Source organism: Elgaria multicarinata, chromosome 1 (genome assembly GCF_023053635.1).
Source record: "Elgaria multicarinata webbii isolate HBS135686 ecotype San Diego chromosome 1, rElgMul1.1.pri, whole genome shotgun sequence".
Classification (NCBI taxonomy): Eukaryota; Metazoa; Chordata; class Lepidosauria; order Squamata; family Anguidae; genus Elgaria; species Elgaria multicarinata.
In genome coordinates, this window is record NC_086171.1 from 169,379,081 (window position 1) to 169,394,710 (window position 15,630).

At 40.4% G+C, this 15,630-nt stretch overlaps 1 protein-coding gene across 1 annotated transcript; it reads right to left on the minus strand.

Moving 5' to 3' along the window:
- Positions 1 to 4,596: 4,596 nt before the first annotated feature.
- YOD1 (YOD1 deubiquitinase) lies at positions 4,597 to 15,180 on the minus strand. The gene is made up of 2 exons (XM_063142944.1): positions 14,941 to 15,180; positions 4,597 to 11,610 (listed from the first exon to the last, which is right to left on the minus strand). Exons 1-2 carry the CDS (start codon positions 15,146 to 15,148, stop codon positions 10,904 to 10,906), a joined length of 915 nt encoding a protein of 304 aa, XP_062999014.1. The 5' UTR covers positions 15,149 to 15,180; the 3' UTR covers positions 4,597 to 10,903.
- Positions 15,181 to 15,630: the final 450 nt, after the last annotated feature.

Below are 15,630 nucleotides of genomic sequence, written 5' to 3' on the forward strand. Positions count from 1 at the left end.
CCAGTTATCAATCAAGCTGGTTGCCATAATCTTGGTTTTTTTGAGGTTTAACTGCAACCCAGCTTTTGCACTTTCTTCTTTCACCTTTGTCATAAGGCTCCTCAGCTCCTCCTCACTTTCAGCCATCAAAGTGGTGTCATCTGCATATCTGAGATTGTTAATGTTTCTTCCTGCGATTTTAGCTCCAGCCTTGGATTCGTCAAGCCCAGCACGTCGCATGATGTGTTCTGCAAACGAGTTGAATAGGTAAGGTGAGATATACAACCCTGCCGTACTCCTTTCCCAATCTTAAACCAGTCCGTTGTTCCGTGGTCTGTTCTTACCGTTGCTACTTGTTCGTTATACAGATTCCTCAGGAGGCAGACAAGATGACTTGGTATCCCCATACCACCAAGAACTTGCCACAGTTTGTTATGATCCACACAGTCAAAGGCTTTAGAATAGTCAATAAAACAGAAATAGATGTTTTTCTGGAACTCCCTGGCTTTCTCCATTATCCAGCGGATATTAGCAATTTGGTCTCTAGTTCCTCTGCCTTTTCTAAACCCAGCTTGTGCATCTGGCAATTCTCGCTCCATGAATTGCTGGAGTCTACCTTGCAGGATCTTGAGCATTACCTTGCTGGCATGTGAAATAAGGGCCACTGTCCAATAGTTTGAACATTCTTTAGTGTTTCCCTTTTTTGGTATGGGGATATAAATTGATTTTTTCCAGTCTGATGGCCATTCTTGTGTTTTCCAAATTTGCTGGCATATGGCATGCATCACCTTGACAGCATCATTTTGCAATATTTTAAACAGTTCAGCTGGGAGACCGTCGCCTCCTGCTGCCTTGTTATTAGCAATGCTTCTTAAGGCCCATTCGACCTCACTCTTCAGGATGTCTGGCTCTAACTCACTGACCACCCCGATATTATTATCCTTCCTATACAGACCTTCCGTATATTCTTGCCACCTTTTCTTGATCTCTTCTGTTTCTGTTAGGTCCTTGCCATCTTTGTTTTTGATCATACCCATTTTTGCCTGGAATTTACCTCCGATGTTTCTAATTTTCTGGAAGAGGTCTCTTGTCCTTCCTATTCTATTGTCTTCTTCCACTTCCGCACATTGCTTGTTTAAAAATAATTCCTTATCTCTTCTGGCTAACCTCTGGAATTTTGCATTTAATTGGGCATATCTCCCCCTATCACTGTTGCCTTTTGCTTTCCTTCTTTCTTGGGCTACTTCCAGTGTCTCAGCAGACAGCCATCTTGCCTTCTTGGTTTTCTTTTTCTTTGGGACGTTTTTTGTTGCCACCTCTTGGACAATGTTGCGAACTTCTGTCCATAGTTCTTCCGGGACCCTATCTACTAAATCTAGTCCCTTAAATCTATTCTTCACTTCCACTGCATATTCATTAGGAATATTAGTGAGCTCATATCTAACTGATCTGTGGGTCTTCCCTATTTTCTTTAGTTTGATTCTAAAATGTGCAATAAGAAGTTCATGATCTGAACTACAGTCAGCTCCAGGTCTGTTTTTTACTGTCTGTATAGATGTCCGCCACCTTTGGCTGCAAAGGATGTAGTCAATCTGATTTCGGTGTCGGCCATCTGGTGAAGTCCATGTATAAAGCCGTCTTTTCGGTTGTTGGAAGAGAGTGTTTGTTATGCACAGTGAGTTGTCCTGGCAGAATTCTATCAGCCTATGTCCTGCTTCATTTTGTTCTCCTAGACCATACTTACCTGTAATTCCAGATGTCATTTGACTGCCCACCTTAGCGTTCCAGTCTCCTGTAATGAAAATAACATCTCTTTTTGGTGTATTATCCAGTAAGTGCTGCAGATCCTCATAGAACTGATCTACTTCTGCTTCTTCAGCATCTGTGGTTGGGGCATATATTTGGATCACTGTGATGTTAAATGGCTTACCCTGAATTCGAATTGAGATCATTCTATCATTTTTTGGATTGTATCCAAGCACTGCTTTAGCCATTTTATTATTAATTATGAAGGCTACTCCATTTCTTCTGCGATCCTCTTACCCACAGTAGTAGATCTGGTGGTGATCTGATGTGAAGTGGCCCATTTCAGTTCACTGACACCCAATATATATTTAATCTTGACATTTCACCAATAACCACATCCAATTTGCCCTGGTTCATAGATCTTACATTCCAGGTTCCTATGGTGTGTTGATCTTTAGAACATCGGATTCGTCGTTCACCACCAGCACCGTCGGCCGCTAGCCGTCCTTTCGGCTTTGAGCTAGCTGCGTCATCACATCTGGGGCTAGCTGAACTTATCCTCTGTTCTTCCCCAGTAGCATTTTGACCATCTTCCGACCTGGGGGTCGCATCTTCCGATGGTATACCGACATATCTCTGGTTGTACTGATCCATTTAGTTTTCATGGCAAGAATACTGGGGTGGGTTGCCATTACCTTCCCCAGGGATCGTATTTAGTCTGACCTCTCTACCATGACCTTCCCGTCTTGGGTGTTCCTTCACGGTTTAGCTCATGGCATCCTTGAGGTGCTCAAGCTCCAGCACCACGACAAGGTAATCAGAAAATGCAAGTTCCCAACACCATAAAACCTATGACTCTGGACTGGTCTTAAGTTTTAAGAAAAACACCAAGGCTTTTAAACAAAACAAAACAAAAATCCTGCCAGGCAATGGCTGCGTTTAGCCACAACTTTATGCAAGCTTTGCCAGCTCTATACTCTTGACTTATCTCTCTTTTAAGCAGTGTTTTGGATTTAGTTTTGAGAGCTACTTTAAAGTGAACCAGGTGGCAACAAATAACTTTTAGAATACTGTACTCCAAACCTGGAAAGCTATTCTTCAAAAGAAAGTTAGGGCTTTGTGTCTGTTCCAATTGTCAGAAATATAAATGATAGTATACAAAGGCAATGTTGTGATGCCCTCTACTGTTAAGATTTGATGTATGCTAAAGTTATTACACCACTCAGCAAGAATTTGTTTCTGGAAAACACAGGTCTTAGAACTGTCATTTTAAATGTTTTAATATATTTTTAACTTTGTATATTTTATTTATAGGTTTTAAATGTATGTTTTAAATTTTGTAATGCCGCCTTGAGGCCCAGCATTACACAAAAGGTGAAATATAATAGTAATAATCCCAAAATTAATAATCAGTTTTCATTGGGGAAAGCCATGAAAGCTCAATGAGCTTGCCAGGTCTCTGACAATGAGTTCTCTAAGCCTCTGTTAGAAGCCATATGTTTGTAAAGTCCAAGTATTGAAACAGTTATCTGTACTTCCACTCAAGTGGAAGTCTGACATCTAGGAGAGTAGAAATGTTACTGAGCCACACCAAATTAATGTTCTATTTTTGCCAAAGTGCAGACCATTCAGTGACATATTGGATATTTACTATTTCATAGTTCTCCTAGACAGGAGTTTGGGTACATGATCCTATGGCTAGATATTTCCAGTGTTCATTTGCAGCAAGGCTTAATGTTCTACAGAAATTGCACCAATATGCTGTTAGCGGGTGGTTCCTGTAAACTGGTTAGAAGGTATACAGCCTGTTCGGGATAGGATTGAGCTCCTCCTGAAGGAGCAAGTTCATAGTCATCATTGTCACTTTAGGTTCACGGGTCCTCAGAGTGGCTTCTTCCGGTTTCAGCTGGTGTCCCAAGGATGCCTTATCTGGACAGAGGTAACTTGGCTTCAGTAGTCCATCCTCTGGTAACTCCAGGCAAGATCACTGCAATGCACTCTACATGAACCAGTGTATGAAGATTATTCAGAAACTGCAGCTAGTGCAAAATGCAGTAGCCAGATTATATGATCTTACACTGTAATGCTGATTCTGGCTGCCTGTACATTTCTGACCCCAACTCAAGGTGCTAGTTTTAACCCATAAAACCTCACATGGCTCAGGACCACAAGACTCGACAGAGCACCTCTCCTGGTAAGAGCCTACCTGTACATTATGATGAACATCTGAGGCCCTCCTCCAAGGGAGGTTCATAAGATAGTGACCTGTGAGGTCTGCCTAGAGTCAACATTGTCATCTGTTCAGCCCTAAGTTAAGACTTTCTTCTTCCAGGCATTTACCAGTATATGAGGGGCTTCTTAATTTAGTTGTTTTATCAGTTCACAGTATTTTATTGTTTTTAGCTGTTTCAAATTGTTTTAAATTTTTGTATGTTTAAAATAAGATGCCTTGAGGTTTTATTTTTACAAAGGCAGCAAAGAAAGTTAATAAGCATTAATATGTCTAGGATTTGTTCTCGTGCTACCAGTCAGGCTTGTCAGTGGAGATATAAGCCAGAGTTCCTGGTTCAGACATCACACTAAGCCAGGGATGAAGAGTCCCTGGCTTTAGCTGATTCCACTGGTGGGAGAAATCATGCCGGCTCGCTCATGGTAACAGATGGTTAAAAAGCACCTCAGCTACAGTGACATGTGAAACTTCCAAATATCAAGTCAGACTATCAATAGTTGATGCAAAAGCAACTTCATGCATTTATTAAATCAACTTAGACAACTTAAAACATGTGAACTGTTATTCCACCAGACGGAATAAACTGACATTGTGTTGAAGTGGCAAAAATAATTTTCAGTAGGTTTTAGTCTATCCACATGTTCAATTATCAATGTTTATTAAAGGTAGAAAGTAGAAATACAAGTGAACACAATGTTGAATATGCATGCATAAATATTACATTTTATTGCTGCTATGACAACTTTAAATTCATGGAAACGTGTTCAACAGAACATAGCTTACTATCATGAAGTAGCAAGATACAGTGCCACTGGAAAACATTAAATTACCAGGAGTTTAAAAAATGCTGAATGCCAGTTGATCAGAATAAATTATAATGCACTTTCTGCACCATTTATCTCCTTGGCAAGACACACTAAACTTGTAAACTTTGATTGACAAGCTTTTAAAGTGCTGTTACTTGAGACATTCATCTCATACAAGAGCGTGCAAAAGGCCACATGCTTAAGAATACGTTAAGTTCCTTCATACTTTTAGAAGGTAATGCTGGTGATAGCCTCCACATCTGCAAGTCTCAGAACAGAGCTTCTATATTTAACCCAGTCAAGTAAGATTACAGGTTTGAGTTACATTATCAATGAGACATTGTCTTCATACACACTCCGTTCTCAACACCTACTGAAATGCTTAAAAGTTAGTGCTAGCATTAAGGATATTAAAATATGTCAGACGGCAGTTGGATGTTGCAATACACAGAAACTGGCAGGGGAATAAGACTGTAATGAAGAATGTATTAAACTACTCCTAGTCTGAACAAGGCAAGAGGGGAAAAAGATTCCTAATTGGGCAGTATCTAACAGGATGCAACCACTACTGTAAATTACATTGTGCTAGCGTAAACTAGTCTAATGCAATGTCAATAGGCTGGTAGGCCAATTTCCCTGGGAAATTCCCATCGCTCTGGAGTAGTTTATGCTAACACAACATAATTTACGTTAGCAGTTGTACCTCATTTGATACTGCCCAATATCACAACGCTAAATATGCATACCCACAAATCCCAAAACATTCATACTAGTGTTTGAAACAGGGCAAAGGTATCTATATGTTCTAATCATGTTCTCTTTTCCAAAAAAAATCTGAATTTTTTTTTTGAGGGGGGAGGGGGGTAAGGATGCCTTCAACGGACGTTGTCGAGAATAGAATTCCTCTCAACTGGAAGGTGTGCAGTATTCAATTTGAGAGGAGATTCTTCTTACACAGGACGTGGAACTCATATGCATTGATTACAATTTTTGTATTTATAAGAAGAATGCAGTCATTAGCTTTTAATGATAAAGCAAATATAAGATATTCTTTTACCAAATAATAAAGGAATCTTGAACACTGGCTACTTAATTCAATCTTTATTTTATTTTTTAATATTTATTCTAGACTGTGACCTAGGTCACAAATTTACCAGCATACTTGAGTTTTCTGTGCAAAGTCATTATGAAGGTCATGGGACATATTACTCAGTTTTGACAGATGAACATGTATCAGCTGCAGGAAGTTCCCTTCCTATTTTGATTGGAGATGTAAAGAACTGCTGTGTGTTTCCTACAAGGAAAGGCTTAAGACTACTCTAAATAAAAAAAACAAAACAAATGAGAGACATGGCAGGTCTGTGAAATGTGAAGAAAGCTGAAGGGTTCCCCTTCGACCCTTTCTCTAGAAATACTAGAACTCAGTGACAGTGTTGATTCATGATTGATTTACGGAAAAAAACCTTCTTACAATGCATCACTGTTGGAATTCACTAACACAAAGTATAGCAACAGCTACTGTCTTAGAGGGCAGGTTTATTTATGGCTATGAGGTATGAAAGCTAATGGAACCTCCATGTTAACAAATAGAATGTCTCACTACCTGTGAAGGCACTACAGATAAAGCAGGTGGTAATGATCACCTTTATGCCCAGTTTGTGAATTTTTTAGATTCTAATTGCAAACAGTTGGATGTATCAGAATACTAGATTAGATAGGTCTCGGTCTGTTTCAGCAAGGTAGTTGTTATGATTCCATACACTATTTCATGCTTCATATACATTGAACTACAGCCTCAACTTTCAAATAGGTTTTTTTTTTAATTATTTCTTCCATGTTACTTAGAGCAGAGGTAGCCAGAATGTAGATCTCTAGATGTTTTGGACTTCAACTCCTAGAAGCCCCTGCCAGCATGGCCAATGGTCAGGAATCATGGGAGTTGAAGTTCAAAACATCTAGAGATATACTTTCTGTCCACTCGACTTAGGATGTAAATCACTCCAACTACAATTTCAGAAAAATCAAGCTGATACACATTTGAAAAAACATGTCTGAAAAATCTATTACTTGAATTAAAACATAACATGCATACATAATACCGATGGTAAAACTCAAGGAAATACAGTAACACTTTTGTACTTATCTCCATTTTTGATGGAGATAGTGTTTCAACTCTACTAGTATGATTTAACAAGTAAAGTCTCTGGAAAAATAGCACAGCAAACAAGTGAATATGCAATATGTAAGATATTCCCATTTTTTAAAAAGAAAACAATATACAAAATAAATAGATTTCTTATAGCACCTTCTTCCAAGTAACATACAAATCGGTCAGGCTAACACCTTTGTGAGATAAGTGAATTTAACCATTTCTCAAGCATTCAAACTGAGGTTGATAGTCTTTCCAAAGCCTGAGCCAATCAGTGAACAAATATGGGGATATTAATTTATTTGATCTGAAGGACCACAAAGTTCTAACTATATTTTAGTCAAGTCAATATTCATGACTATATTTCAGATCATAACTTTACATCTTATCTTCAGCATGTATATTTGAACATGCTACTAATTTTAATGAAATCTTTTAATGAAACAGCTTAGATATGTGGCTTTATATCAAAAGTTCAATGTATTCTAGCTCAAGTATTTCATGTAAAATGTGCCACATATTTGTCATCTATTCTTCTACACAACTTCGTACTATATACAGATCTGTAAAAAGCTAAGGAAAGAGACTTAAAATAAATACAGTATCATAAAATTAAGTAGTTTAACAGCCCAATCCTATACATACCAATTCAGAAGTAAACCCTACTGATACTTACTCCCAGATAAGCATGCATAGGAATGCTGCCTTAGTTACCTAGAATTAAAGAGACCATGGTGCTAATATTGCTCATAAAAATCTTGCTGCTTTATTGGCTTTTCCCTTAATTTCCGCTATTTAAGCCATAATCAAGCAAAGCCTTAAACATATGAATATGCTTACCCACTGTCCCCTTCAGCCAAAGAGAGCATGTAGCTAGGCAATCTTGGAAGTTCATTCCTGAAGCATGTCCCCAGTGGTTTGTTCAATTAAGGCTTTCGGCAAAGTATTACAGGACTAGTCTAAATGATATTTGTACTTCATAACACCAAACCAGCTTCAGTTCATTAGGCTGAAATCTTATGCATTTTCTTGGGAGTAAATCCCACTGGACATAGTGGGACTTACTTCTAAGTAGACATGCATAGATCGGACTGTAAGTCCCATTGAAATCAGCAGGACTTAATTTAGTTGTCACTAACTTTTTCCATTGATTTAAATGGGACAGAACTAACTTTAGCTGGACCAGAACTAATCTATTTGAACCCACCTTTTATGGGGCAATGATTCATCACAGTTTTCTCTGATGAAAAAAGAGCTTTTAAGTTTCTAGAGAACCTTCACTAGAATACATCCAAGCTGAAATGAAGCTGAAGTGAAGAAAAATGGCTCAAAAACAGAAAAATAGTATAGAATACCTGAAGGCACATAGCTGCCAACAGCACAAACAGCAGAATCCACAAACATAGCTACATCACCATCCTAAGTGCAACAAGTCAGTGCATGTCAGTTGCAATCTCAATTCAATACCTTACTATCTAATTTCAGATGCTCTAGATTGGACTGAAGTTATTGGCTAAATCCCCACCCAGTTTGTGACAGAACAGCGTTCTGCTTTGCTGGAACTTGTGGTTATGGCTGCTCCTAACTTATTATAAAACCATGCTGTTGTAAAAGCTCAACACTTTTGGCTTGCAAATTCATGGGTCATTTTCACACTAGTGATTTTACTTCCTCCTAACCATTAATTTTCCTATCTCTGGTAAAATTAAAATGTGATTTTTAGCCCCAACTACTTTGACCGTGGTTGTATAAAACTCCATGGCACTTATTACCTAGCATCTATAATAGCCTTCCCCAACCTAGCAACCTTCAGAGGGGCTTCAACTCTCATCAGCCCTTGTCAGCATGGCCAATAAGCAGGAAGGCTGAACTGGAGGGCTACAGGTTGGGCAAGGCTGGTCTATGGCATTAATGGTGACTACCAAAAAAATATATATCAATGGATCCTCAATGTAACAAAAATATGAATATGACTGAAAATAAAAACACAAACAAACAACTGACCAGTTATTTGTTTGTTGTGCATATTTTAATACATTTCAATCATTCTCCTTCTTGTTATATTGAGGTCCATTGATTTTTTTCAGTGCTTGTCCCTGAGGGCTTTCCTCCTTTTGCCTTTGATTAATGGTGACTAGTCATAACCCTATGCCAGTACAATTTTCTGATGTTTTAATCAAAATGTATGCATTATTCCTAAACCTTCAGCACTCATGAAGTTACTGGTAACACTAAATGGTAACAATACCATCTTGTAAATCATTTTTCTTCCCCTCAAATCCTGCACCCTTGCCTTATTATTATTATTATTATTAATATAGCACCGTCAGTGTACATGGTGCTGTACAGAGTAAAACAATAAAATAGCAAAACCCTGCCACATAGGCTTACATTCTAATATCATCATACTTCTAAATTAGCTTAAATTAAATTACCCTCAAAGATAAATGTGAATTTTCTACCCTCAAGTTTAGCACGTTTCTCTATCCCCTCCAAAACACACCCCACCTACATTAAACTAAACTATTACATTTTCATTAGTAGTGTCTTACTAAGAGACCCATTCTAGTGACCCAAGTTATTTAACCTGACACAACCCTAAACCTGATACAATGCAAACAGCAAAGCACTCAAGGCTGAATTCCCAGAACGTATGTAGAAAAATAGCTTATAATAACCAGTGAAGTTACCCAATTAGGAGCCTCAGAAGCTAAACAGCTGTGCCAGCTAAACTGTATAATGAAGTAAGAGTTAGACCAGATCTGTACAAGATCTGTAGTTTTCAGGTTTCTGACGGCAATCAGAAATTTATAGCCAAAAAGTCACCCAACTGTGGTGCTGGATGCAGGTCAGGAACCTCCATTCTCAACAAGCACCACCAACCCCAGTTGGCACCAAAATCTAGTAAAAGCAGCCTAACCTCTCATCTCCCACCATAAATTAGGTACATGTTTGAGGATCCTTTTTGGAAGTGCACCTATTTTTAGGAAAGTCAACCAGCAGTTATCAGGGGTACTGCCACACTTTGATGCCAGAGAGGACAAGGGACTACTTGGAATATTACCATTTTCTCATAGGGTTTCACATGAAGTACAAATGGCAAGTAATAATTTAGATAACCCTACAATTTGTACCTTCAATATATAATTTGTCTACTTTTTTTTTTTTAAAAAAAAAAGGTACACTCATATATTGCTCAAATCTGTTACAATTTCAGTAATTTTGTAGGACATGCCATCAATGCACAGAAATCTACACAGCTAGCTAATGTTTAAAATAACTGTAACTGCTGTGTACTATTACTTACTAAGGAAGTGTGAGAATGTACTAGTAGCTTTTTACTTCCTAAGAAAGATGAAAACCTTCAAGCTAAAGGCCTTTATCACCAAAGCCTTATTTTTTCCACACATGGTACTCTTATTCAGTGATTTAAAATAAACCAGCTTTGGAATTACTATATTAAAGAGGCAACTTTGTGGCTGACCTGCTTTTAGTTATATAAGCATACACAACTTTTTAAATGAGCACAGCTGAGACCCAAGTAATCTTGCCAAATCTGAATAGAGACCAACTTAACTATTTGGTAGAATGTATAATCAAGAACTCAAGAACTGAGCTGAGATTTTTATTCCATCAATGATTCTAAAATCCTATATACAAGTCTAGCCAGCTACAGTGGTGTGCGTATATTCAGTTGTGTCGGAGGAATTCCTGCATCAGCTACTCAGATTCTTTCAAGAGTCTCTACAGCTGTTGGTTTCAATAGCTGTCTCTAGTTCTGAACACTCAAAACTAATTGGAAAATATGACACCACTGCATACGCTCTTGTAAACTTCTTCACACTAACAGCAAACCTGTGCATATCATCCATAATTAAGTTTAGGGCTTTCAGACTTTAAATGGATTCATATGATTACATACAGCTTATTTAAGAACCTGGAGGCTTATTCTGGAACAGTGAGGTAGTAAATACGACCAACCTCACAGAAAATTCACACTTCTCCAAAATTGGTGTGTCCCGTCTCCTTGGCATGTTCTCTGGCTTCCACTTGCCCTGTTAATCCTTTCTGACACACCATACATCTCAATGTAAACCGGTTTACATCAGTAAACTGTCTCTTTCTTCTGGCTTCATCTGCTAACTCCAAAGCCTGCGCAAGGACAACGTCATCAGATGTTGAAAAAATTGTCTGGGGTGGAATGTCTGAGTTGGGGATTTTACGCTCAAGTGGATCATAGTGAATGCCATCATAGATTAAAAGCACCCGTTTAGCATAGCCAGCATCTTCCCCAAAACGATCAATTCTGACCGTCTGAGTATCTACTACACAAATTTCACATTGATAGAATTTAGACAAGATGGAAACCTCAATTGCACCTCCCCATGTATCATCTCTTCTGATCCATTCACAGTATTCCTGGTTAGTTTTCCCTAGTACTGCCTCACTATAGGATTCTGGATCACTTGCTACAATTTGTGCAATGAGATTTCTCATCTCTGGGGCACATCCTGGGTCATAAACCCCACCTTCTACCACATAGTATATGCTGGTAAACAGACACGAGTTATCTGCTGGAACAACCTTCCGGGCAAGCACAGGGAGAGATTCCCTGAATGAATTAGGAACAGTCCGTTTTGTAACTATAGGTGACTCAGTCTTGGGCTTGGCTGCATCTTCTTCAACTATTAGAGTATCACCTGTCAAGAAAAAACAAAACAAACAAAGAGACGATTTAGCACTGCAATTAAGCACATGAATTAAGCACAGTCTCAGCACATCCATGTACTTATCTCTCAGATACCCCCCTCCCCTAATGTATAAGGATTACTGAGATGTATGAACTACTTTCACCCTTCAGGTAAAGCATTATAAAATTATTCATGGATATGGATATGCAATTTAGACTTAAATATCACTAAACATTAGTGTTTAATAGCAAAAGACAAAAAATGTGAGATTTTATTGTAGGCTTCCATAAATAACGAGAATTCTAATAAACAACCATTTCTGTATGTTTTCTTCAGAATCCTTATTGAAATTTAGAAACTCTTATATGACTACTGAATTACAATCCAATCCGTAGTGACACAATACTCCTAACTTGGACAAGATATATAGAGAACACAGAAGGCATTTTTCCACTTTAAAAACTTTACATTCACTAAGAGCATTCAGGGGACGAGCAGCCACACCAGTGCTCCAAGGACAGGCAGACAATTCTCAACACACAGATAGCAAAACTCTGAAACGTAATTAATGGGTGGTAACAAACACTGGCAATTTTAAGCAATTACAGGATGTCAAAACATTTGCGTCATTACTTCAAGATTTCCTATTCTAAACAGAAAGAGGATACATTCTGTGTTCTACAAATGTTTATTAAAATATATAGCTTTCCCTTTAAGTATTTGTTTTTTCGGTAAAAGGTGGGGTGGGGAGGGCATACTATTGTTACTAAGCAAGAGGACTCTTCCTCTCAGATCTGAGGAAATTGAATTTGCTGAATATCACTACCAGCAGTACTGTGTTCAACATATGATCAACTGCAATCCAGCTCCCTACCAGCTGGCAGAAGCAATCAAGATCTTCTACTAGTTTATTTAAATAGCTTCTCTCGCTGCTTTCAGAATGTTTTGGCTTTTTCCTGCATTAAGATGTCCAATATAGCTCCCTCTATCCAACTGGCCAGAGAATTAAATTATAATCCCATACCATGTGTGCATTATAGAGGGTTAACATATATTTGGCATAGCAATAGTTTATACAAACTAAGTTGTTCACTTCCTTAGATTTTACACTTAAAAAGGAAAATGATTGAATACAAGGTATGTGATGTTCCATTAATTTGCCCTGTAAGGGACAATTACAGGGTCCACCAAAGGAAAGCTAGTCCACAGAGCACAAGGAGCCATGTCAAACCCTTTTTTTCACTTGCAGGACAGCCTCCTTATTTAAGCTTTTAAAAAGTCCTGCTGAGACAGGGGTGGGTAGGAGCTTGATCAGGATCTACTAAAAGTTCTCTTGGTGATTTACAGTAGATCAACAGCATCCAATTTCCAGTTGTTTAACAACAACAACAGCAACAACAAAACGACTTTCCCCACCTAAATTAGCTTGTTGAAATGAAGAAAAGAAGAAAAACTTGGCATAACCAAGCGTTGACTTTTGCGTGAAAGTACTGCAAATTCAGTACTGAATCAATTCTATGTCTAATTCAGTACTAATCAATTCGATGTCTTTTTCACCTTAGTCGGTGTAGTATCCCTCAGGCATAGGGACCATACGGGTGAGCTTACCTGCTCAGCCTGCCACTTGCCTTTAGACTACCAGGCAATAACATCAGAGTCTTTTCATTGCTGGATTCTTTTATTACTAAAACTTCTTAGAACAGTGACACCAAACTCCCTCAGCAAGGCCCACAACACCAACTGACAGAAACAGAGGCTCCGCCCAGGCCTTCGATGAGGACCTGGAGACTAGCAGCTACAGGCCTCTTAAAGGTATATACATCCACATATCACATCCCCCCTTCTCCATAAAAACAATAACTTTTGTTCAATTAAATCTTAACGTCAATCTCAGCTCTTCACCACTATCCCATAACATAGTCCTTAAACTTTGCTGGTAGTCTCACTTCTCGCCCACTCCGTGTCCGTTTGATTCCATCTGCTGTTACATCTGACGATAGCTCCAGCTCACCTTGAGGTCCTTCTGGCAAGACCACTGCCTCAGGGGATGCCAGCTCCTCTGCAACCCCTAGATCCACATTGGTTGCACTCACAGGGGGAAAGCAATCCCTCCTGAGGTGCCCCCTGTTCCTTCTATAAGTTTGACCTTGGGGAGTCTCCACTACATATGAGCGTGGCTCTCTTCTTTTCTGAGCTACTGATGCTGGCATCCAACCTAAAGTTGTTTTCAACCTGACCCTGTCTCCTACTTGCAAAGGTGGAAGAGGTGCTGTGTGCTTGTCATAATATGCTTTCTGCTGCCTCTGTCGATCTTGTAATCTAGGGTGCGCTCCACGTGGCACCCTGGGTTTCAGGGCAGATGTAATAGCTGGCAGTGTGCTCCGTAGTAAACGTCCCATGAGCAATTGGGCAGGAGCAAAATCTAAACCTGTTACTGGAGTATTACGCAGGTTCAACAGAGCCAGATATGGATCAGCGCCATCTTGTAGAGTTTTCGATAGCATGTGCTTGATGGTTTGTATAGTACGTTCTGCTTGCCCGTTGGACTGGGGGTAAGCTGGGCTCGAATGTGTCAAGGTGATCCCCCACTCAGTTGCAAATTGTCTCATAACCTGGCTCGCAAATGGTATATGGTCACAGATTATCTCTTTAGGTATACCATGACGTGCAAATCCCACTTCTGACACCATGTAGTATCCCTCAGGCATAGGGACCATACGGGTGAGCTTACCTGCTCAGCCTGCCACTTGCCTTTAGACTACCAGGCAATAACATCAGAGTCTTTTCATTGCTGGATTCTTTTATTACTAAAACTTCTTAGAACAGTGACACCAAACTCCCTCAGCAAGGCCCACAACACCAACTGACAGAAACAGAGGCTCCGCCCAGGCCTTCGATGAGGACCTGGAGACTAGCAGCTACAGGCCTCTTAAAGGTATATACATCCACATATCACAGTCGGGATGGTAGATCTTGGGGTTATAGTAGAAAGCAAATCAGACCCAAGAAATCTGAAGTCTACTCATCCTTACTCTGGCCTTTCCTATATCCTTACTCAAAACACCAAATAAAAAACGGGATAGGGGGTCCCTATCAAGATGCTTCAAGTTACTCCCAGCCTTATCTACATGTGTTTCGTGAGGCTGCCGTGAACTGACCCTTCACCCAACTGCATAATAGCAGCCACAGGGCTAAACGATGCCCCCACCCCGAGCAGGGGATCAAGCCATTTCTAGGCAGCCCCTCCTCAGGAGGGAGCCAAGGAGATCTCAAGAAAGCCCTCCGCGCCCAACGCTCATCTGGAGAGGCCTAGGCTCTCAGGCAAGCACTGCTTCGTACCTGAGTGAATGCCCAGCTCTCCGAGGCGCTGTTCGCCGTCGCTGAGGTCGATGCCGCGCGGGGGGAAGCCGAGCAGCAGGCGCTGGGCCTGGACGGAGACCCCGGTGAGGGCAGCGATGTCAGCCTGGAGCTCACGCAGGCGGGAATGTGCCGTGAGCCCAGGCAGCGGGTAGGAGCCGCTCCGAGCTTTACAGCGGAGCCGCAGCATCCTGCCGCCCGATATACAAGCGCTCTCCCGGCGGCGGCTGCCTGGTTTCAATCCCACCCACCCCCCACAGCAAAATGGCGGCGGCTACCCGGCAACCCTTCCCTTCGAACTTGCTATTGGTCGCTCCCCCGACGACCCAACACGCACTTTATCCGACTAGCCAATCACATCCGTGGGCGGGCCCCGAAAGCAAGATTACACGAAAACATCCGCTTCGGCAACCTATGCTTTCAGTGCGCTTGCGCGGAAAATGAACTGTCAGGCCCGGCATGCTGTGACGTCTTGCTCACTCAGTCTTCTTTGACCTCCCGCTTTGCTACTGTTTTGTAACGGGAGCCGCGGCAAGGAGGAAACTCATTGGGAACATGTTGCGCGAGAGCTTGCGTTTACCTTTGCGTCGTAATTTGCATTGTTATTGATACTCGAGCCTTACGAATCGTATTTCCCCCGAGCCATATCGTCTGCTTTTCAGGTCGAAATTG